The sequence below is a fragment of the Salmo trutta genome, chromosome 13 (genome assembly GCF_901001165.1).
Source record: "Salmo trutta chromosome 13, fSalTru1.1, whole genome shotgun sequence".
Classification (NCBI taxonomy): domain Eukaryota; kingdom Metazoa; phylum Chordata; class Actinopteri; order Salmoniformes; family Salmonidae; genus Salmo; species Salmo trutta.
In genome coordinates this window covers 11280857-11305629 of record NC_042969.1, presented here as the reverse complement: position 1 = coordinate 11305629, position 24773 = coordinate 11280857, and the positions used below count along the sequence as shown (strand labels likewise).

At 45.0% G+C, this 24773-nt stretch overlaps 1 protein-coding gene across 9 annotated transcripts in view; it reads left to right on the top strand.

Moving 5' to 3' along the window:
* LOC115205182 (transcription factor COE3) overlaps window positions 1-24100 on the top strand; it is a 91734-nt gene extending 67634 nt beyond the window's left edge. For 3 of the 9 annotated variants that reach the window (XM_029770888.1, XM_029770895.1, XM_029770889.1), the window contains exons 11-17: window positions 7856-7944; window positions 15626-15691; window positions 16080-16254; window positions 18651-18833; window positions 20345-20548; window positions 20883-20945; window positions 21074-24100. In XM_029770888.1, coding sequence (XP_029626748.1) covers window positions 7856-7944; window positions 15626-15691; window positions 16080-16254; window positions 18651-18833; window positions 20345-20548; window positions 20883-20941 — 776 coding nt within the window. In that variant the 3' untranslated portion in view covers window positions 20942-20945; window positions 21074-24100. The remainder of the gene's footprint in view (window positions 1-7855; window positions 7945-15625; window positions 15692-16079; window positions 16255-18650; window positions 18834-20344; window positions 20549-20882; window positions 20946-21073) is intronic. The other 6 variants (XM_029770892.1, XM_029770896.1, XM_029770890.1 and 3 more) reach the window with 6 other exon arrangements.
* Window positions 24101-24773: the final 673 nt, after the last annotated feature.

The following is a 24773-nucleotide window of genomic DNA, read 5'->3' as shown; positions in this document are numbered from 1 at the left end:
CCGGAGTGACAAGGCTGGGAAAGTGTGTGCCTCAAGGAAATACCCCCCCCCCCCTCACACACACCTGAGAAGTTATTATTTTTGAGTCGCAGCCTACAATGCCCCCACAGAAACGCTTATTATCTGACATTAGTTCTGCTAGTCCCCCTCCTTAAAGACGAGTAGATCTCTGGCTTTGGTATATGAAATGTGGCATGTCTCTGTGGAAGAGAGGGAAATTCCCTCAGTGGAGAACACTGTTCTGTCTAATAAAAGAGGAATCTTCTACCGGTAACTTCAGGGAATCTAGAGTAAGTGTAGTTTCATCACTTGTAGCATTTAATGGATGTGATAAGTACTCATTGACTTGGGGCTGAATCCAGACATGAGTTATGTCCCATTGACATCTGTGTAGGATTTACAGAGACATACGAAGACAGAATGCGTTAAACTACTTCATTGAAAATACAGTTCAGTATTCAGAACCATTCTCTTTTTCGACATTTTGTTTTATTCTTAAATTGATTAAAAAAAAAAAAATCCCTCATCAATCTACACACAATACCCCGTAATGACATAGCAAAAACAGGTTTTTAGAAATGTTTTCACATTTATTAAATACCTTATTTACATAAGTATTCAGACCCTTTGCTATGAGACTCTAAATTGAGCTCAGGTGCGTCCTGTTTCCATTGATCATCCATGAGATGTTTCTACAACTTGATTGGAGTCCATCTGTGGTAAATTCAACTGATTGGATATTATTTGGAAAAGGCACACACCTGTCTATATAAGGTCCCACAGTTAACAGTGTATGTTTGAGCAAAAATCAAGCCATGATCAAGCCAAGAATTGTCTGTAGACCTGCGAGACAGGATCGTGTTGAGGCACAGATCTGGGGAAGGGTACCAACAAATTTCTGCAGCATTGAAGGTCCCCAAAAACACAGTGGCATCCATCATTCTTAAATGGAAGAAGTTTTGAACCACCAACACTCTTCCTAGAGCTGGACGCCCAGCCAAACTGAGCAATCGGGGGAGAAGGGCCTTGGTCAGGGAGGTGACCAAGAACCCGATGGTCACTCTGACAGAGCTCCAGAGTTCCTCTGTGGAGATGAGAGAACCTTCCAGAAGGACAACCATCTCTGCCGCACTCCATCAATCAGGCCTTTATGGTAGAGTGGCCAGACAGAAGCCACTCCTAAGTAAAAGGCACATGACAGCCCGCTTGGAGTTTGCCGAAAGGCACCTAAAGGACTATCAGACCATGAGAAACAAGATTCTCTGGTCTGATGAAACCAAAGGTGATTCAACAAAATACTGCGTAAAGGGTCTAAATAGTTTTGTAAATTTAAATGTTTTATTTGTAATAAATTAGCAAAGATTTCTAAAAAAACTGCTTATGCTTTGTCGTTATGGGATATTGTGTATAGTTTGATAAGAAAAAACTATTTAATCCACAAAATGTGGAAAAAGTCAAGGGGTCTGAATACTTTCCGAATGTACTGTACCCATTAAAAGATTCCATCTTTCCTCTGAAAGTCTCTCTTCAAAGCTATGTGGTCTAGTGTGGTGTCAGACAGGGGTCACCGGAGGTCATAGGAGTTATACAGACTACATCAGTCAGACTAATTGTTCCCATATCACCAAAGTGTTTTAGTCTTAATTATTAGTGTGTGTTTGGTGAGGGAAGAAGCCCTTTCATCTTCCCTGGTGGCTCTCCACTTTAAAGAGGCCATGTCTGTCTGGGGCCAGTCTGTCTGTCTGTCAATCACAGTTTAAAGTTCAAGAAATTTCTATGAGCATCGATCGCAAGGGGCCCCGGGTGATTGATCAAGCCTCTTGCTTTGAATTTCTCTTTTCTATGCTCTCACTGTGATGGGATGTGTGTGTGTTGGGGGGGTGGGGGGTGAGGGGGGTGTATGGTTACCCGTAGGTCTATGTATTGAGTTTGTACAGTGTGTTATATATACAGTGCAGAATATAATGCTGATGGAGTCATGTTTGGGGAAAGCAACTGTTTTTACACAGACGACAGCATACCGCAGTCCAAGCCAGAGTGCTGTTTTGCATCGCACGTTTGTATGTGTCCCAGTGTGTTGCTATGTCATCTTACTCTGAATGAGGGACAAATGAAAGAGCGAGAGAGAGAGCGGGATGAAAGGAGTAAATCAATAGCGTAGTGCACGTGTGTAACAGTAACAGGGTGGCTTTAGATGCTTGTCGACCGGTCGGTGCTCCGCAACCCCCAGCTGACGACACACAGCCGCACTTGACAGACTCAGATCAGGCTCACACTGTCGGTGCGTCCGACAATTTCTTCCCCCCAGAAGAAAGGGAGGAAATGATCTGATACACACATCTGTAGGCGACGGGGGCAAACGCAGCGATGACCTGCATCAATCATAACATGAATAGAGATGATAGGAATAGAAAATTGGAGCCCATGTTGCTCAAGCCGCTTCAAATCCCCTGTTCTGTCAGCCGGGCGGTGGGGATAGGCTGGGGCCTTGATGGTGTATCTCATATAAAATATGGACTCCATTTGAAATGATACGTGCAATATAGGGAAAGCCACGGAGAGCCTGTGTGTTGAGTGGTGGAGCAGGATAGTGGAGATTTATGGGTTTGTGGATGATCCTCATCGGGGACATGACTGTGCCTTCAACAAGGATATCACTGGAGTGAAAGTCGCCAAGGCGCTGAAAAAAGATTCCCTAAAGTGCATATTCCATCCATCAGCTATATCTGGTAAATATGTACAGAATCAGCTAGCAGCCAAGTAGAAAAGCAGAAGGCACCTAAGCGGTTGGAGGGAAAGTAAACAGAAAATAGCTCAACATAAATAGATGTAAACACGTTGGTGTATGAGGATGTAAACATATGCTGAATAAATGGATACATATTTTGCCAAGGCACCACTTGAGCATGCAAACCCTATACAGCTTTGGAGCCTTAGTCTCTACCCCCCGTGAGACTGATTGTAAAAGAGCAGTGAGACTTGCTACGTTCCAATAATATTAACGAGCTTCCTTTTCCCTCTCTCCCATTCTGGACCACCAATCTGAAAGGACTTGATTTGTTTAAATTCTGTAGTTGAACACCTATCCAATCCCTCAGTAGCAACAAAGGAAAGGAAGCTATTTAAGAATATTGGTGCCTAGCCCACCTTAACTCTATCATGTTTCCCATATTTGTTAGGTTCAGGGGTGTAAGTAAGCGTCCCCTCTGATCACGTTGACCTTGTAGAGGTACGCTGTTCTAACTCTGACTTAACCTCTTGCTCCTGCTAACTGAAGTCGTTTGGGTCCTTTGGAAGGCAGCGCTGTTTGAAATAAGACAGAGAGCAACATGGGAATTGATTTTGAGGGAGCTTTAGGTAGCCTCCTCCTAAACCTCTAGAAATAGGTTAGGACATCTGGCTCGACATGTGGAGGTTTTTCACATGGGTTGAAAGGTGAAATGTTACACATGAATGATCAAATGAGCCATTTTTGTTCACAAAATAAAGACTTTGCTACTTGCAACAATACTCTCAACCTACAAAAGTGGAGTTTTGCATTTAATGAAGTCAGAATGATATCAGAGTATTAAGGTAGAAGACATGCCACTTTAGGTGATGATTAAATTAACATTATCATCTGTAATACCAATTAATGCTACATGGTCTATCTGACTTTAAATGCCTAAAATTTGGAGCTCATTGTTTTCCTGATCCTGAAAATATCTGTTCTGCTTGTGTTGTGCCCTGCTGTCACCAGCACCATGTTTCCCTATCTAATACAGTTTTGTGCTTTGGGATCATATTTCACTAGAGCTCCTCTCAGGCTTGGTTGAGTGTGTTAGTGGAAATCCCATTCACCCTCTCCCTCCCTTTTGTCCCAGTCGAGTGGTCACCTAATAACAACGCTCTGTTTAGTGAGACCCCAGTCGACCGTTTGATCACTTTCATAGAGCGAGAAATAGAGAGCAATAAATGGATGATTAAATAAATAAAAAAAGAATACCCTCCCACCCACACCTCTCTTTCTCCCTCCCTCTCTCTCTCTCCCTCACTCCTACTCCCGCACTCCTACTCCCGCCTCCTCTTCCCAGCGAACTGCATTATCTTTCCCCTTTGAAAAAATCCAAACGTCAGACACCACAAAGACGACTGGGCCCCGAAGAAAAAATCTATACAAATTACGATGGAGAAAGTGGCACTGATGGCTAGAATTGCAGCATATGTTTACACTAAATCAGGCAATCTATCTTCATATGGGGTGTGTAATACGTAGGGGGTCAGGGTTCGCGCCGTGCGCCGGCGCTCTCCAATTACTCGGGCTCTGTCACGCCCTGACCATAGAGAGCCCTTGTTTCTCTATGGTGTAGTAGGTCAGGGCGTGACGAAGGAGTGTTCTAGTTTAAAATTTCTATGTTGGTGTTTTGGTTTGGTTCCCAATTAGAGCCAGCTGGTATTGTTGCCTCTAATTGGGGATCATATTTAAGTAGCTATTTTTCCCACCTGTGTTTGTGGGATATTGTGTTGTGTTTGTGCATGTGCACCACGTAGTCACGTTTCGTTGTTCGTTTATTGATTTATTTGCTTTTGCTTAAAGTTTCACTTTGTAAATAATATGTGGAGCTCAACATCCACTACACCTTGGTCCCGTTCTTACGACAACCGTGACAGAATATCCCACCAAAAGAGGACCAAGCAGCGTATCCACGAGGAGGAGGAGTTTTGGACATGGGAAGAAGTGATGGGTGGATGCGAAACCCTTCCTTGGTGGCAGACGGAAGGTAATAATGGAGGACAGCGACGACGCCAGGGTTCGCGGCCACAGAAAGCCCAAGGATAACCCCAAGATTGTTTTGGGGGGGTGACAAGGGGTGGCCGGCTGAGCTGCGGGAAGAGCCAGAGCACATGGAGCAGGCGATAGAGAAGTGGTCGGTCGACCCAAGGAGAGAGCCAGAGCCGGCCTGGGAGTCGATGGAGCAATGTGAAGAAGGATATCGGAGAATGATGTTGGCGAAGAGTAGGCTGCAGCGCAGGCGGGCTGAAGATCGGGTCATCAGTCCGGTGCCATCTGTGCCGGCTCCATGCACCAGATCTCCAGTGCGCCTCCCCAGCCCGGTACGTCATGTGCCTGCTCCCTGCACTTGCCCTGAAGAGCCAGAGACCGTCAGGGAGGCAATGGGGAAGTTGGGAGAGAGAGAGATAAGAGATGTTGTGCAAGTGTGTTCTGCTCAACATCCGACCAGAGGATCCGGTTAGCAGTCTGGTGCAACCTGGGCCGGTTCCACGCTTCTGGCCTCCAGTGAGCCTCCCCAGTCCGATACGTCCTGTGTCTCCTCCTCACACTCGCCCTGAAGTGCGTGTCACCAGTCCGGTGCCACCTGTTCCGGCTCCACGCACTAGGCCTCCAGTGCGCATTCACAGTCCAGAGCTTCAGGCGACGGTTCCCGGTCCGGAGCTTCCGGCGACGGATCCCGGTCCGGAGCTTCCGGCGACGGTTCCCGGTCCGGAGCTTCCGGCGACGGTCCCCGGTCCGGAGCCTCCGGCGACGGTCCCCGGTCCGGAGCCTCCGGCGACGGTCCCCGGTCCGGAACCTCCGGCGACGGTCCATGGTCCGGAGCTTCCAGGCGAAGCGTCCAGTCCAGCTTCAGGGCAGGAGCCTTCCTCTGCGCCGGTGGCCAGTCCAGGCACGGCGTCCAGTCCAGCTCCAAGGCTGGAGCCTTCCTTTGCGCCGGTGCCCAGTCCAAGCACGGTGTCCAGTCCAGCTCCATGGCAGGAGCCCTCCTCTGCGCCGGTGTCCAGTCCAGACACGGCGTCCAGTCCCGCTCCTAGGCTGGAGCCTTCCTCTGCGCCAGTGCCCAGTCTAGGCACAGCGTCCAACCCAGCTCCAGGGCCGGAGCCCTTCTCTGCACCGATGCCCAGTCCAGGCACGTCATTCAGCCCGGCGCCATGGTCGGATCCAGGGTCTGGGGGGGGGGGCTACGACCTGCACCGGAACCGACACTAGTCACCCCCCCAAACCCTCCCATTTGGTTTCAGGTTTTGCGGCCGGAGTCCGCACCTTTGGGGTGTGGGGGGTACTGTCACGCCCTGACCATAGAGCCCTTGTTTCTCTATGGTGTAGTAGGTCATGTTTATGCATGTGCACCACGTAGTCACGTTTCGTTGTTCGTTTATTGATTTATTTGCTTTTGCTTAAAGTTTCACTTTGTAAATAATATGTGGAACTCAACATTCGCTGCACCTTGGTCCCGTTCTTACGACAACCGTGACAGGCTCTTTGCGAAGGAGGCTGCCGTATCGATTGGCAGCGAGAACAGGGGCCTGCAGGTAGCCAATGGGGTGCTGGGTCAAAGTGCAGGGGGATTTTAATAAGGGGAAGTAATGGACTTAATTTCTGAGGGGCCTGGCAGTAGAGGAAGAGATGTCTGCTTCACTACCCTCTTGTCTCCCAGTCGAGAGGTTCATTAGGAGGCAAGCTTTATGAGATTGCATTCTCTCCCTCTCTCGCTCTCTCCCTTTCTTTTTTTGCTGTCTGTCTGTCTGTCTGTCTGTCTGTCTGTCTGTCTGTCTGTCTGTCTGTCTGTCTGTCTGTCTGTCTGTGCTGCTCATTCCCTTTTCTATTGCTCTGTCTCTCTTCCACTGGTTCTCTCTGATAGTGTCCCACTCTCTTGGTATATTGGCTGTTTTTCAAATTTTCCCTGATTGTGTTGAAATTCCCTTTTACAATGCTCAGCCCTAGCTCTCTGACAAGGCCTAAGGAATACCTCATTATCCAAAGACGTGTTTGGTTTCAAAGTAGACTATCCCCTTCATCCCGACAAGGGAGAAATTGTCTATGAGAGTGTAATCTGTTTGGGCCTTGCTAACGTTCCTCTCTAGGTCCCTCTCAGGGGACAGGGGCAGATATTCAAAATGGCAGCCTGTGTGGAGAGGGCACGTCTAGGCTCCGTCACCCTTCAGATAACATCCTGACCCAGCCGCAGCCTGAAAGCCCCTTTCTCCTTCCCTTGGTGTGAAACGAGCCTCAGACAAATTTGATTTAGCAGCTCGCGGGTGCCCGTTCCCGGGGAAAGAAAACAAATATTGTTATAATGGTAATAACATCTATTTGCCGCTCGCGACAAACGGCAGCGGGCCTTTGAAAAGACCCTACGCTGCCGCCACCACCTTATTCTTATTCATGAAAGCGCCGGTTATGCATATTAGCGCAAACTAGCTATTCTACTCACCGGCATTTGGTGTGTCAATCATCCTTACGGAATACAAGAGGCACCGGTGACAAAAGCGGAGAGGGCAAGAAGGCTGACAAATTGTCCCCAAAGTCAAATTTGACAGCCTTTTATGATTAATGGGCTTGATTATGGAGAAATATCTCTCTAACTCATTTCCGGCTGTTTCTCTTTTCTCCTTCGTATCGAAATGGAGAGGAATGAAGATTGCGTTGTTTGCAAATGTGGGGGGGTGGGTGAAATAAAAAGGGGGGTACCTGAAAGGCTTAGAGTGAGGGAGGTGCAATTGAATTAGTTAGGAATGCCCCGTGAAAGGGATAGCGACTGGGACAGGTTGAGTGGAAGGTCTCAAGCTTAATAAATAGAACAGAAGAAAGAGAGAGACGTGATGGTGGAGGAAGAGATCGCCTGACGCCGGGCTGACACTCCAGGCTATTGTAGAGCACATGTATCAAGGCAGGACAGCTAGTCAGGGGAGATATTCCTCTAGAATGTGACATAACACCTTCATAAGGCCTACATAGGCATACAGGCGTGCAATTAAAACAAAAACGCACATGTGACATTGGAAGCTTAAGAAGAGCAATGCATGTTTGAGCTGCTTCACTCAGCAATGTTCCAACCTTGATAATTCTCTCTCTTTCCAGCCTTGAATGAGCCCACCATCGACTATGGCTTCCAGAGGCTACAGAAGGTCATCCCTAGACACCCAGGAGATCCCGAGAGGTTACCTAAGGTCAGTGGCGTGCCTCATAGGACACCAAGGAGTACATCATCACCTGTTGTTACTCCAAAGACCACCCAGACTTCGGACCGCCAAATATCTGAGTTTATAAACCTGATTTGTTAGATTTGGATGAATCATGAACCCTTTACCCTAAGAACAGGCTCTGATGCCAAGGGGCACATTGTTCTGATAACCCGTACAATTGGAAACAGGTGTTTATGGGATGTTGTATTTGGTGTTTGGGACAATGTTCCTGGTCTGGTTTTTAGGTTTGAGGTAGCAACAGCCATGCATATGCAAAGTCACTTATACATGAACATGAGTGTATGCAAGGCTCAACACTGCCTTTCAGACACACTTGATAAATACTTGCGTACACACACCGACACACACACTTAGGCACAAACTCAGGTAGGGCAGCCGTCAGGTGCCCTGGGCGGTTTGCCGCCTGGTTAGTATGAAAAGATTATTTTCCCCCTAAAAGGTGCTCCACTAAATGAGTGAGATTGTTTTGGGCAGGGAACTGCTGTAAAGGGGGATATGATCAGATGGGGCCTGACAGTCTAAAGCAGCTGCCAAATTGAAACCATTTATCAAAATCTGACGTCTGAGATCCAGTCACCAAAAAAGTAGTTTATTTGTAAATTGGTACTAATAGTGAGCATATATTGTCTGGCCCCTTTGATGCCCTGATTTCTGGTGGAGGGAGAATGTCCCCATCAGCCGTTATATATTTATTTATTCAAAAGAAAACTCAATATGCAAATAGATTTTCTTCCGTCTTCCATCCAGCTGCGAGCTTTCCCGACATTTTAGACAGAATGAAATAGCAACAAGAGTAACACCTTAAAGCTTGCCATTCGTGAAGTACCTCATTGCTCTCACCCAATGTGACTTGTCAGGATAGACTCACAATATCAATCGGGAACAGTTAGGTTGACATTTCATCCCTTTGTTATCCTCTATCCTTTCCTTTTCTTGTAGGACAGAAAGGTTGGCCAGGAGCGATAGTAGAATGTTTGTCTCTTAGGCAGGGAGCACAGCTCCTCTAAGCTACATCCAGAGGCTATAGACACCAAACCCTGCTATTGGAACCAATTAAAGTCAAATGTAATTATTTATTTTTTAACAGGAAGAAACAGAGCAAGTCTAGAATGGTGGGAATAAGAGGTATTCCCTGTAAATATTGATAGGGGGGAAACACTAAGATAGGAAAACACTGGCCGTCGTTCCTCTGGGCTCCTTTGGTTTTGGTGTTTTCCTTTGTAGGCGAGAAACCCCTGTTGAGTGATTTCATTAGGAGGTTGGCAACCACACTTCTCCAACGAGCCGGTGTCAGAGCTGGAACCCTAGCTCCAGTGATGGACAGACAGACCAGACCGGGGCTAAAGCATGGCCAACTGGTCACTGATGACCTCGGAGGCTGGGGCTGGATCAGGTTCGCCTCTAATTTCATTTCCAGTCTGCCTTGGCTGCAAGCGGACACTTCCCTGTCCAGATCTATGGAGGATATGTGGAACGAGTTCAAGCTCTAGCCTCCCCTCATTGCTCAGCATGGGAGGCACTCCGTTCCAGGACCTTTGCGGTAGAAGACCCAGACCCATTCCCAGGTCACGGCAAGTTTAACGGCCTATGAATCCTCTTAAATAGACACCTGGATGGTGATGCATTCCTTACATGTGGAGGGCCTATTTTCCTAAGATACGGCCATACGGGAGGCCTGTTTTGATACAGAGCAGACAAACAAATGGAGACAGAGCTAAAAAGCAAACCGAGGTGAAGAGTTTGCCGTCTTATCGGCCAAAATGTGTTAACGGCAACAACAAAAAATTGGTTCATATGAGGTATCATATGTTCAAGGAGAATAGATGTGTTTTCCACCTGTTTGGCCATTACATTGGAATTAACTGCCGGGGTTAGGGGACAATTGTATTTGAACGCAATTGTTAGTGCGAGGATTGAATAAAAGCCTGCACACCCTGTAGCTTTTCAGCACCTGAGCTGTGTGTGCACACCCCTGATCTAGATGATGTACTTGAAGAGATCAGTGTGGTGGAATGATGTGGAAGCTGTGGCTAGCCATAGCTTTTCCTGTGTGCTGTAGCTAGGTGGTATGCAGAGCCAGGCTAGGGGGGATTTATCATTGTTAAGGGACCTGTCGAATGGCTTCTTCTCCCGGGTCAGCTGATCTCTTCTCTCCGGGCACCTCTGGATCCAGGGAGCCATCCTCCCATAATTGAGCCCCTGGAAAGCAATGGAAGAAGAAAAGAAAGTGGAATATGTCTGGAGACAGACGCAAGGAGGACTGGGGCTTTGGGGGCCAGGGCCGGGGCTGGGGCTCAGGAGGGTTGCCTTAGGTGAGGTGGGTAAAAGAGATACGCTGTTCAACTATAAGACGTATGATGAAGGTGCATTCCATAACATTTCCACATGAAAATAGCACTTATTAAAGTACCGTATATCTGTAATAGTAAAGAAATTAAAATCCTTCGTGAGAAGTACCTTTTTCTTACCTTGTCACTAAAATGTAAAAAAATACCTCACCATTAAAACATTTACAGTCAAGGAGAAGTGAAATAGACAGGGTTTACAGTCGATAGGTAATTAATTGTAATTTAACTTATCAATGTTCTCAAATTCAACAAATCAATTGGAGAGAAACAATCCTCATATAAAATGACCTGCATTTTTTAACTCATGAATCAAATTGGAATTCATTTCCTCAATCGATCTGACTTGAAGATGACGCCAGCCAGTTCAGGATAGAGGGATTCTATAATTCCTGCTCTTTCGTATCGCTCTCCTTGTGAGTTATTCCACCTGGAGCTCTGAAGTACCCTAAAGAGACATCCACTCTCTAGATGTGTGGTCTGTCGCTCCAGAATACTGGATGTGCCCTTCCCTCCTGGCCCTGAGACAGACGAGAGGAGAGCATGGTGGATGAAATGGTTTCCCCCTCTGTCTGAGGTCGTAAAAGAGACATATACTAGCTAAAACCTGTTTTTCCCCAAGTGTAAGTCATCAGTGTAGAGGTTTCCAGGATAGAGGCTGGGAACAGACCCATCCTACTCTCACAGAGGGAGGGAGTCTCTTGTTGGGCCAACTTCTTATCCCTCACTGGCAGTAGACCCACTGAGGATGGAGGAGAGAACACTGCTTTCTCTCCCTCCTGCCCCCCCTCTCTGTCTGTCTGTCTGTCTGTCTGTCTGTCTGTCTGTCTGTCTGTCTGTCTCTCTCTCTGTCTCTCTCTCTGTCTCTCTCTCTGTCTCTCTCTCTGTCTCTCTCTCTGTCTCTCTCTCTGTCTCTCTCTCTGTCTGTCTCTATGTCTATCTGTCTCTCTGTGTCTGTCTGTCTCTCTGTCTCTGTCTCTCTATGTCTGTCTGTCTCTCTCTCTCTCTCTGTCTCTCTCTCTCTTTGTCTGTCTCTCTCTCTCTCTGTCTCTCTCTCTCTGTCTGTCTCTCTCTCTCTCTGTCTGTCTCTCTCTCTCTTTGTCTGTCTGTCTCTTTGTGTCTGTGCAAAGTGCTTGCATGTGAGAGTGTGTTTTCTGGATGCTGAGAGTACGCCATAACAGACTGTACGTTACTCCTCCATGGTTAGAATTCAGTGTAAAACATGTTATTGTTTTATTATTATTCTTATCCCAGAGTATTCAGTGCAATTTCATGCAATTTTCACTTTCAGTGAATCTTTCAACCCTTGCATATTCCATGTTTTATGTTTATTCATATTGCAAAAATCAAGATATTACCTTTATATTTAATTCAAGTGACACTCACTTTATACGAGCACTAAACCAGCATTTAACACACCATGGACACTTCCATGGTATCTTCATCCGCCCCATCTCTCTGTTCATTGGCTGAGGTGATTATTGAATGAGCCGACATGCTGCTTCAAACCCTCCATCCCTCTTTCCCTCCGTCCATCTCTGAGAGGAAGTGCAGAGCAGCCTCAACCCCCCACCAGAGGTGTGGGCCAGTGATAAGAGATTATGATGATAACTGGGAGATAGTGCATTACCGTATTGATTGTGTTAAAACACCCGCGCTCTGATTGCCGGCACTTGGGCTGACAGGAATCCAATGGCGCTGTCTCTCCGCGCCGCTAAAAGGAGGAGTGTGTGTGTATGTGTGTATATGTGGTATGATTCACGGCAAGGCAGTGCAACGCCCATATCTCACCTCCACACACACACACATGCATCCCACCCCAACAGTTACAGTACCACAAGGCCCAGGCATAGAGAACGCTCGCTGCTGTGTCGCAAAGTGCTGGGATGTATTTCCAATGGTCCAAGTCAAGTAACATGAAATGTAATGAGGTTCTCAGAACAGACGGCCTGTTCTTAGTTGGTTATCGAATGGTTGTTATTGTTTAGAGCAGCATTACTTATTCTACGATAATACTCCGGAACAGGGTGTCCCAAACTCGGTCCTGCCCCCCCCAGCTGATTTTGCCCTAGCACTACACAGCGGACTAATAATTAAAGCTTGATGATGAGCTGGTTATTTGAATCAGCTGTGTAGTGCTGGGGAGGGGGGGCTGGGGGAGGGTGTCCTCCGGAGAAGTTTGGGAATCCCTGCTCTGGAGAATGTACTCCGAAGAGTATTTCCTTTGCATTTGTTTGAGAGATTCTGGTTAGTTAGGGCAGTTGTTATGATCAGAGAATGGCCACACACTTCAAACAATTGAACACACAAACACACACACAAACAGAGTAGCACCAGCAAGCAGTAAGGCCTCGAAGGCGTCATTAACTTGAGAAAGGCTGTCGTGTTTGTCATTGCCTAATGAAAATACAAGAAGAGACGACCGACTGTGGCAAACACACACACACACACCCGTGTGTAGAGGCAGGAGTGTGGGCGTGCGAGTGTTTGTGAGTGCATGTGCTTGTGTGTATGTGTTTGTATTTTGCTGTGTGTGTAAGTCTTTGCGTATGTGTATGTTTGTGTGTGTGTCCGTGCATATTTGTATGTGTTTGAGGCGGCAGGGCGGGAAGGGGTTGCCAAAGTTCCCTATGGCAGGCAGGGTGTTGCAGCCGCCAAGCCTCAGAGACATTAACTAACTTCTGTTTTATAATGGAGATTAATGAAGCGAACGCATGCCAGAGGGGAGGAGAGAGGATGAGAGGGGATAGGATGAGAGGAGAGGAGGAGAGGAGGGGTCTGAGACACTCCTCACAGGGGTGGATATGTTGGCAGTGCCAGGGTGTGACAGATTGTGCCCTCTCTCAGTGGATAGGGGTTTGGGCGTAGGGACTAGGGGTGGGATAGAGAGTGACATGAGCTATATTGCTTGGTTGCAGTGGGGGTAGCGGTGTGTGTGTGTCTGTGTGACTTTGTGCCTGCAGGATAGCTGTGGGGTCAGTAGGAGTGTGGGGGTAGGCAGGTGGGTCGGCATGCCCACTAAGGAGAGGCACAGAGGAAGGGCACACTGGCACGGTGGATCTCAGATAGATGTGAAACATAATTTGATCACTCTTTTGTTGATGCGAGTTTTCCTGTAAATGCAAACTTTAGTGTTTTTTAGGTTTAAAAAGGCTTCTAAAGTTTGTCATTTAAATGTTTTGCCCTTTCGAAAAATGTATCAAGCCCTACAAAAAATGTCCATAATTTATAATCCACATAATGATATATACCTTTCCTGTTGCTGCAGGATTATTTTTGTGCTGTAACAAGCTGGCTCAAATTAAGATCCTACGTCTGTACACACACACACACACACACACACACACACACACACACACACACACACACACACACACACACACACAACCATACACACACACACACACACACACACACACCCATACACACACACACATGCTCTTTCTAAAAATAAATGTGAACATGGTAAAAAAAACTAAACCAATATGTTAATAAAACAAGGGAATCTAATTTCCTTTCAAGCATATATTCAGGAGAGAATACATGAAGTTAAGAAAAACGCACACACCCCTTCCTCACTGAAACTCAAGTCAGTACGCTTGCCCATCTGGGCAGATGGTTTTTCCTCAGGCTGATTTGACTGAATCATTTTTCCCGAGGTCATATTTTGTCGTGGGAAATGGGGGCCAGAAAAGAAAGAGTGTCCTCATGCACTCTTTCCCTGTCAAACACTGAACACAGGGCCAACAGTGAGGGAATAGTTAAATGATTAAACGATAAGAAAAAAAGTTTTTCCCAGATACATGTTCACCACAGCACTGCACATTTCCTTTGACAGCGTTTCGGTCAAGTTCAACTTTTTTTTTTTTTTTTTTTTACAACACAAGGAAAAGTCTAGATGTGTTGTAGGAACCAATCATGCTACAGAAAAGCAGACAGAGGCCCCTCCTCGTTGTAATACCCCAGAGACCTCCAGCAGAGGCTCCCACAACACCAGCTCTCATCCACAGAGCCCTGGAAACAACAACCAGCCCAGCCCTCCCAACCTCACTCACTCCTCTTCTCTGTCCTCTTCACTTCACATCTCCTTTCCACTCTCACGTTATGACGTCCCATCCTCCTCTCCTCTCCTCTCCTCTCCTCTCCTCTCCTCTCCTCTCCTCTCCTCTCCTCTCCTCTCCTCTCCTCTCCTCTCCTCTCCTCTCCTCTCTCATTCCTCCAGTGAAAAGGCACAGGACCTTGTGTGAATGTGTGAGTGTTTGTCCCCCAATTTAGCCCCGGCGATTGTCAGCGACGCCTCCTCCGGCAGACCCTATTTATCTATTTATCAGGCCTGTTATTGTTATTAAGAGCCATCGCCACGGCGACCCACTGGGCTGCCGGGGAGAGATTGGACACTTCCTCCTCTGGGTGGTGGGAAAACAGCCCGGGGGCAATGGAGGAGGTGGGGATGGAGGGATGATGGTGGGAGGGGTGAATTAGGCAGGGGAAATTCAATAAACAGATGCAATGTGGCTCTAATAAGCTGGGGTCTGAAGTGGCGGATCGGAAGCACTGAAGGCGGTCTGAAAGTGTTAATGGGTTCCCACCACCTCAGGCTTCTTCCTTCCCCCTCCCCCCACTCCCTCCAGGGTGCATCGGCAGCCATTTTGATTAGAGGCCTGGTAATGATGCCCTCTGATCATGACAATTTGTTACTATGTGGTGCCGTGACAAAATGTGTGCTCTAACAAAAAAAAAACCTGCAAGCAGAGACATTAGAGGTTGAGAAGGGAGTGGTTGGGCCCAATACTTGAGACGTCTAAGTGCTGACTGGGTGAGTGTGTGTGTGTGTGTGTGAGAGAATGGGAGAGGGGAAATGAGATGCAGACAGCTGCTTTCTCTGGGCTGTTTATCACACATAGGCCTTGCCATTAAAGCTAATCTCTGATTTGTACTCTGTAAAACAATGATTACATTTGAATGCTTTCCCCATTTTACGACCCCAACTCCCAAAATCCAGGTCCGACTCTTACAGCAACCTATTTATAACTTTCAAACAGAGCCACAGTACAATAGAATGATTTACACTCACAAAACTAAAACATCCCAGATTGTTTTACCGCTTACGTGTTTTAGGTTTTAATGTTCTGGGTTTATACGAGCAGTAAAATGTTTCTTCAGATTTTTACTATCAACCATCAACAAGTTCCAGGATTCTGAAATTGTAATGAGTGTGGAATCTTTCATGTAACTCGGTATCATACTATGTTTTTATTCAAATGAATTGTAGTATACAGTAACATGTGATGTCATTTCAGGAAGTGCTGTTAAAGCGATCAGCAGACTTAGTAGAAGCCCTGTACGGAATGCCCCACAATAACCAGGTATGTAATCATATAGATTTTTATTGGCTCTCATCCTTTTAAACATACCCCTGGCATTTATTTAAGTTTTTCCTTTTTTCGACTCGTTAAGCGTTAAGCGTTTTTATTTTCTTTGATTAATCACAGATGAAATGAACATCCCATTTTATATTTCAAGAACAGCCAGGTCACAAGGACCTGGGAGGCCAGGATAACTACCTATGTAGTGTCTAGATGGCAGAAGTAGGCTAAATGTACCGACTAAGAGGAAATAAAGAGTAACATGGCCCAAATAAAATATATGATCAGGTTCATTTCTGGTCAAAGAAATACTCAACACTACACATAAAATCTCTAAACTCACAAATCTCTCCACCTTCCCCCTCTCCCTGTCCCTCCTTCCCATCAGGAGATCATTCTGAAGCGGGCAGCTGACCTGACCGAGGCCCTGTACAGCGTCCCCCGCAGCCACAACCAGCTGCCTTCGCTCAGCGGCTCGGCCGCTCACTCCGGCATGATGGGAGTCAACTCCTTCAGCAGCCAGCTGGCCGTCAACATCTCCGAGGCCTCGCAGGGGGACCAGGGTGAGTGTCACAACCCCCCACTATGACCCCTCACTCCACGACCCTCACCCTTCACCCTCTAATCTTCTCACACCTTCTCTGTGTATTGGTGTCCCCTGTAGATATGCTCGTCCTATGTTTCTCTTTAATATAAGCTTCATGGCTATCCATCAGCAATACTTTAGCTGCTTTTAGCAGCCATATACACCAGGTGTTGCCATTTGTGCGTATATACGCTCAGTGAAATGTGTGTATGCCTTTGTATGTATCCCTCTGTGTGTTTTTTTTGTATGTATCCCTCTGTGAGTGCGTGGACGTGTTTAACTATACTTGTTGGGACCAACAGGGGACATTTTGTTAGACCCCACAAGGTCAAATGCTATTTCTAGGGGGTTTAGGGTAAGGGTTTGAATTAGTGTTAGGTTTAGAATTAGGTTTAGGTTTAGGGGAGAGTGAAAATAGGATTCTGAATGGGACTGAATTGTGTGTTCCCACAAGGATAGTTATACAACACTGTGTGTGTGTGTGTGTGTGTGTGTGCAGTAGAGAAAGGGTGTGTGTGGTAGAGAAGGGGTGTATGAGAAGGGGAGGTGCTAATGAGTTAAAAAATGCAGACGAAGTGGCATGAATAAAACAACCAGAGTTTAGACACTGAAGACAGCAGCTCGGTCAAGATTTCAGGGAGCAGAGTGTGAGTGTGTGTCTCTTTTTTCAGTGCATGCTTGACACCATTGTTGCAAGTGTGAATTCACTATTTATACAATTCCAAAAATGTGTAAGCATGTTATGATGCATATATTATAATGCAAAGCCCTCCACACACGCAGGCATGTATGCATTCATGCACACACAAACACACACACACACACCACTATCCTAGAGAGGGATGTTTCCTTTGACAAAGCAGCTCTGTGACTGATGCACAGGAAATAGGTCTGAACGTGTGATGAACAGACTGGCTCACGTCGGATCTGAGCATACAGGCAGAAAGAGGAAATGCGAGAGATATCTTGAGCTGTTTTCTCTCCCCTGACACCTCAAGCGTAGTTCCTCCCTTCCTCCCGCCCTCCCCTTGTCTGCTTTTCACATCAACCTACGAGCGAACACCTACAGTAATCTATGAAGTCATGGGAACAGGACTGCAGCCATCGTGAAAATACAGAATTTCATAGTGTGTGTCCATAATCATTGGAACATTACAACCCAGAATCAGACTTTTTCCCACCTACTGTAACGCCTCTTTGTGCTCCTAGAAATGACATACTATGATTCAAATATTAATATAGAGGGTGGCTCATACGCCAAGCTTTATGAAAGGAACGAGCTATGCAATTTACTGAAACAATTCCAGACGAGCGTTATGGATCTGCTTTACATCACGTTGTGTGCAAAAATGGATTATATCATTCCTCCTCTGGCATTTGTCTTCAAACTTGCATCCACTCCACTTGTTTTACTTCACGTTGACAGTTTCCTCTGGAGCGAGTAGGGGTACTACCCGGCCCTTGTGGCGAGTCTCGGTCTCGTTGACCTCCAGAGTCTGTCCGCGATAGCTGGATAGGGTTACTGACTGCTCCCCCTAGGCTAGGCCTGTCCTTCATCTCTCCCCCCAACAGTGGAGTGGAGTTGCCTTAACTCTCTCTCTCCCCCCTCTACCACCCCCAGCCCGGAGTTGATTGGCCCTCATCTAGGATGTATTGAATACCTGTTCTCCCTTCGTTATAGCCCTCTTGCCTTCACGAGGCACTAGGGCTCCTACCCATCTGGGGGCTTAGAGACCAGAGAGAAAGGCACAGTGTGCTCTCACTTCCTCTCCATACTTCTTTCCTTCTCTCTCTCTCTCCCTTTCCCTCCCCTTTCTCTCCCTCACTCTTCTTCTCTTTTCTCTCTTTCTCTCTTCCCACTTCCTGGTTTGAGCCAACGCAATTCCCAGCAGGAGAGCAATTGATGGAGCGCTACCCTGGGATCAGGAAGAGTGCAGGCAATGGGAAACACATGTCAGGAACAACAGTGGAGGGAGCGGCAGCAGGGACAATCCCTTTCAAAAGCCACACCGTGTCCGATTCAACTCTTCAATTCATTGGGGAAACATGAAAACTTCACACTATGGTTCCATTTTGAAAGGCCCTACTCTTACCAAATCGAATGATCACTTTTGACATAATATTTATTAACCCTTGTTCTGATTTGAAGTGTAAAGGGAATTGTGCTCAAACAAGTAAGGGAGAGGGGAAATGCTGGCTCGGGTGGTTTTAGTTCTGGAGGTGAGCAATGCAAATCTGAATACTCAATATTAGAATCGTAAAAATCAGGTCCATGCTTTTGGAGTTAGTCAATGGAATACAAATGTGATGTTGTTCAAACTGCACTGTGCTGATGCCATTGGATTAACTATAGCATTTTCTCCTTTCGTCCAGGTTACTCCCGTAACTCCAACAGCGTATCGCCCCGTGGCTACGTCCCCAGCTCCACGCCCCAGCAGTCCAACTATAACACCATCACGTCCACCATGAACGGCTACGGAGCGGGCATGACCAACCTGGGGGTGCCAGGCTCACCCAGCTTCCTCAACGGCTCCGCTGCCAACTCCCCCTACGCAAGTAAGTACAGCCTTATTTGGTCTCAATGATCATTAATATATCTGATTGCATCTCAATGCGTCAGGTCTCAAGGCATGTCACATTCCCGTGGGGGGGGGGTGTCATTTGGGTAGTTATATATGTGGTGGGATAGCAACACACGGTTTCATTAGGACAGTAGTACTCTGATTCAGTCCAGGAGGGATGCAGTGACTGCTAGTTATCTCCTACTTCCTGTTTACACAGTGATTGGCTTAGACCTGGGGCACCAAGTGTGTTGTCTGGCACCAATTTAGTATTGATCAATTCAGTAGAGGCAAAGAAACAGAACATTCCTGCGTCCACTGCCATTCTGGAGGACTGGTGTTGAGGACACCTGCTGTAAGATCTGCATTGGAATTCCTCACACACACATGGCGTAGATGACATCACAGGGATTCCTCCTCTCTCCCTCAGTGCTAGAACCCTTCGGTGTCTCTGTCCCTGATCCTTCCTTCTAATTAACATGCTTAGAGTCACGATTCCACTCTGAGGTTACAGGTGTTTTAGAACTCTGATTGTTACCCACTGTGACTTTTTGAATTGCTTATTGTTTCGGCTACAGCATCAAAGATTAAAGTCTCCCAGAGACGTGTTTAGAGCATGGCAGACAAAACAATGCCAGCGTCTCAGTGGTTGTAGATTCTGGATACTAAACTGAAAGTAGGTTTTGTTCTGGCATTTGATGTGGAAGGTTATGTGTTGTCTACTGAAAAGAAAGGTTTGGGTTTGTCTGTCTGTACCATGCATTGTAAAAGTCTTCATCTGCTTTGCCTATACCTTGTTCCATCTCCTTCATTACTTACCGCTACTAACATTCTAACACCCTCATAGTATCATTCATGCTTTGGGTCAAACCCATTATTAAGTTGGATTAGTAACAAAAAATCTCAACTGTGATGTTACAGAGCAAGTATAAGTCAATAGTTCAAGGCAGATGAAACAAAATAACTGTTCACATGTAGGGATGCACATAGTTTGCATTTTGCCATCCATTTTAGAGTTCCGTTTAGAATTTGTGAGATATGGGACTATAAGCTGCTTCAGGGGTTCATACTTTACTGGAATCATATTTATTTTGGTAAAATATGCAATAACTACAGAGACTAACCAAGCCATTATGGGGGAGAATGGGGTATCAAATACACTGTGACTATAATAAAATTGCTTTATTATCACAGTCAGCATTTCATACATGAACATTCTACACATACTGTACACAAATACACACAATTCTTTTTTGTTGTGAACATGGATGGAGGTTGCTGCTATCCTCAAGAACAAGGTATTGTTGTGTCAAGTCTAAAATGGGCCTTCAAGTTATGGATCAACTTTGCAAATATTGTGCACCTTTTACTCCGGGCTTGTTACTCCAGACCTTGACCCTTCTTCAGGCAGGCATCCATTCCTCAGCCCCCATGCATGCCCTTACTGTTACAGTTCATCTCAGTCCACTCACTCACCAACCTCTGTCTGTCTGTCTTCTCCGTTAGGATCTACCACCTCCCCCTCCTCCTCCTCCTACTCCTCCTCCTCCTCCATCCCTCTGTTCTCCGGTGGACCCATAGGCCCTTATTCATTCTCTCCTGTCCATATGATCTCTGCAGTCAAACAGAAGAGCGCCTTCGCCCCTGTCGTGCGGCCACAGACCTCCCCGCCCCCCACCTGCACCACCACCAATGGCAGCAGCCTACAGGGTGAGCATCCCACCCCTCTCCTGCCTCTCAGACCCGCCCACTTCTGCCTGGGTTATTGTTAGAAAGGGCGTTGTCATGGAGACCCTGTAATGCTAGAATTCACATGACATAATGATGTGGCCTGAGGTAGTAGTGGATTGAAGGTCAAAGTTGATCCATAACTTCTGGCTCTTGGTAAAGTAGATTTTGGAATCTGAGTGACTTTTCAAAACATTCATCACAATCAAATAATTTGGCTGAGAATCTTTGTTGACATAGAGTGACTGATTATAAGTCAATGTAACATGACTGGAAAAGTTATTATATTTGAAAAATATAATTTTGTCATTCTTAGGTTTTGCAGCAAACCCATATGCATATCATAATTACCTCAACACACGGCTTTTCATTTAAGAGGGTGTGTAATGATTTTCTATGGGATATGTATCCTTACAACATTATATTACCGTTTTATCGATGCAAAATGTGTTATGGATACAAAACGTCTCCCCACTTTATTAGGTAACCAGCGTGTCTGTCTTTCAGCCATGGCAGGCCTAATAGTCCCACCTATGTGAAGAGGGCCTTCTGCCAGATTGACCACATCTCCACTAGCTCACAGAATCTCTACAACATCAGCTTAAATCTCATCAACCTCCAAAACAGGACCATCAAGCCTCTTCTCTCCTGGAAACAGAACAGCACAACAAAGAAAATCCAAGTAACCGGAAACCCGTAAAATTACGCTAGATTCTCTTTGTGTTGGTTCAGTAGTTGACTTCATCGTCACTTTCTGTGTTTTGCATTTTGGGACTTGTAAGCCATTCCTTGCCCAACAGGTAGCATTCCCACATAGATATGTATGAAGGGTTAACTAATCTGAAAATATAGCAATGTGAATAATAAACTGTGGTTTATAAAGGCAGGTAGTTACTCCTTGTCGTGTAAGCATTGTCCTGCGTCCTACAATGTTAATTTGCATGTCTGAAAAACTATTTTGACTGGATCTTCTAATGAACCTAGTTCATTGTCAGTCATATAACCACTGTGAGCAGGTAGAGTCTTAAGGCCTACAGTTCAAAACTGTCAACTATGGAAAAAGTGCAGAAGCCATGAATATCCAACACTCTGTCAATTGTCAGACTCAAAATCGATGGGAGTTTCAATGAGAATCCCCCACAATGTCTATAAAAAATCCTCTTCAAAAAGACAACTGATATCTAATGTCATAGTCTTTTAGCATTTTCATTTGTGTACCATAGCTTTTAATAATGTGCGTTTATCATATCTGAAGGAAAATGCAGTAATTTTCTAATCTAACGAAAGGGTTGGCACACATTCTGCCAAGGAGCAAATAGCAAATGTTGTACTAACAGCCTGAGGTTTTGAGGTTAAAGGGTTTTAGATGTCTACCATTTTTGAAACATAGTACAATAGATATATTTCCGGGTGTGTTGATTGGTAGATTTTAACCAGAAATGCTTGCAGCAGTTTTAATCACGTTTAGGTACCAGATTTCTTGTTATTCTTCTGATTGTGCTTATTTTGTATGTATTTATAAAGTATGTTTTCGGATTACTTTTGTGATTTAGGCCTGAATGATAGTCTTAAATATATATGTAAACACATTTGATGTCTTAATACCTTTTAGATATTGTAAAAAGAGTGACACAAGGAGAGGAACAACCCTTTTGTAAAAACTAAAAAAGTCAAACATGACATGGTCACCCTGTCTTTTAAAGCAGGATATACGCCCCACCACTTTTGTATAAAAATGGTTTTCCGATACTATATTTAACTTTTTTTGTATACAGCATTTGTGTTTTCGCCAGTTCTCCTTGTCCTTTGTGTATTATTGTGAAATGTGTATTATCATGGTTATTTCTTAATGCACTATCTTAGTTGGGGCACTTACAAGAGCAATGCATCTTCTTAGCAAGCAAGAAAAAAAATATCAAAAAGGAAAACAATTGCAAAAAATGGAGAGAAAAAAAATACAAAAGACAAAGGCTAGTACAAATATGCACCAAGATGTTTTTTTTGTTTTTTTTAGCCATTCTTCGATTCACATTTTTGTCATTGTTTTCATGTGAATTTCTCTATTTCAAAAACTCTTCCATCGTAATCCTCCATACTCCTTACTTAAAATTTTAGGTGTATCCATTTTTTGTTCCTTGGTTAGAATTCAACTCCTTTCCCATCTTAACTACGGACCCAAGCCTATTCCTTGTTTTTTGGTGATAAGGAATGTAATACACATGCCTGAATCAGCAGCGAAGTTGAAACTCAAGTACACCCTCCAATAACTGCTGTAGAGGGACCACTCAAGTGTAGGGTTCACCGATCTCAAGGAACCTTCCATTGATGTTAGTGTTGTTGGTGGTGTTATTGTCGTTGCATACAATCTGTATCATGTACTTATGCAATTTGTATTTCCTGTAATGCAAGCTATCGCTCCACATTTCAGTGGAATGGTTTTGAACCGTAAAAGAACACAAGACATAATTGATGCCTTACAATAGAACATGCTCCAATACAATGCATTTTCATTATTTTGATACTCTAATTGAAGTGTGGTCTTAGAATTAAAAAAAAAAATGGAGTTATGCTGTTGCAGATTTATTTATTCCTTATTTTACCAGGTGAGTTGACTGAGGATACGTTCTCATTTACAGCAACGCCCTGGGGAAAGTTACAAAACACAGTAGAAATACATAGATGTCTAAGAATTGGTTCCAACTGTCATTCATTTGATGGTTTTGAATAATCATTTGAGCTGCAGTGGATGTAGTTTAAACTAGGATATGTTGGACGATACATCCTCCAAATTTCCACATAGCCTGTGTAACATAATGATAGTGGACAATAGGTCACAAAAATCAATGATGCGCCTGATTAAACCTTTGATTTTATGCAAATCCTGTGCAGTGATTGACATAAATCAGCTATCATCGGGTGGCATCAACATGTAGTCATAATGTGGGCTTGTGAAGAAAAAAAAACTGAAGGGAAAATCTGTTGCACCACTTTGAGAGAGCCATTTTTCAATTACGAGAGTCAAGGCCAGCTCATAGAATGTCATCTGAATTCAATATTATGGACTTCTAAACCCATTTTCAATGAAAACACAAGTTTTCTCTTCGAGTTAAATCTTGGCTGACTTCTCACTATCCTCCCCTTCACCCCCATGTATCCATTCCATCCCTATACTGAGTTTTCAAAATATAGCTTGCAAAATATTTTTTTGTTTGTTATAGTTGTAGAAAGCTTGCTTTTTGCTGCCCTGGTTTTCTGCAGAGGTTTTTTAAATTGTGAAGTGTACTTTCTCAATGTTTAATTCAATAAGAAAAGGGGAGAGGTACTGCATCTTTGTCAAATATGAAATGTACCATCAAAGTATACTCTATCAAAGCACAATGTTTAATTAATGTCTTTAAAATACAAAAGGGGGGTATCTCCCCCGCTTTTCCTTTTCTGTCTTTGACCATGCTGTAAATAGATGCATGTTTTTTTCTGTGATCCAGTGCTTTTTGTACAGAAACAGACTAATAAAGAATACATTTGGCTTGAAAACTGTCTTGTATTGTTGATGTTCTAGGTTCTGCATTGGAGTTCATTTTGCTTAAGAGTGGCTTATCTACAAATCTACCATAATCTATTCCCTCACATAGCAGGGGGCAACAGGAATCAAACCAAGTACTCCTAGCTTAATAAGAAACTTTCCAGACAAGCTCATCCTTCAAAAGCTTCAACCTTTTGGATGCTAGTCCTAGCCAACACTCAGTCTATTGGAGATATGTGCGCAATAGCCTCCAAAGACCACATTTTATGATGAAAATCTTGGCTCTCAAATCCTCGAACTGGGCTTCTCAGATGACATATTGACCGGTGCGTATCTGAATCAATCATTCAAAGTCTGAGTAAGAGCAACAATTCCTCCCTCTATAAATGATAGCATAACATCAGGCAAAAAGATAATCTCGATGGTTGCAAGCCTGGAGGTTGACTCTTATGTGTACTAAACTGTACAAAGTGACTTCATCACTTCAAGGCACTGCACAGAGAACACATAAGATAATTCCTTCGTGCACGCGAGCGTGCATGTTTGCAAGAGTTAATGGGTTTGTGTGTATGCATACCCGTTTGATACTGTGTGCACTGTGCACAGGCTTCCTCAGAGGTCGTAGGGTGTGGCCGTTTCCTGAGATAGCTGCCCTTAACTCTGCCCGATAGCTCTTTTTGATGC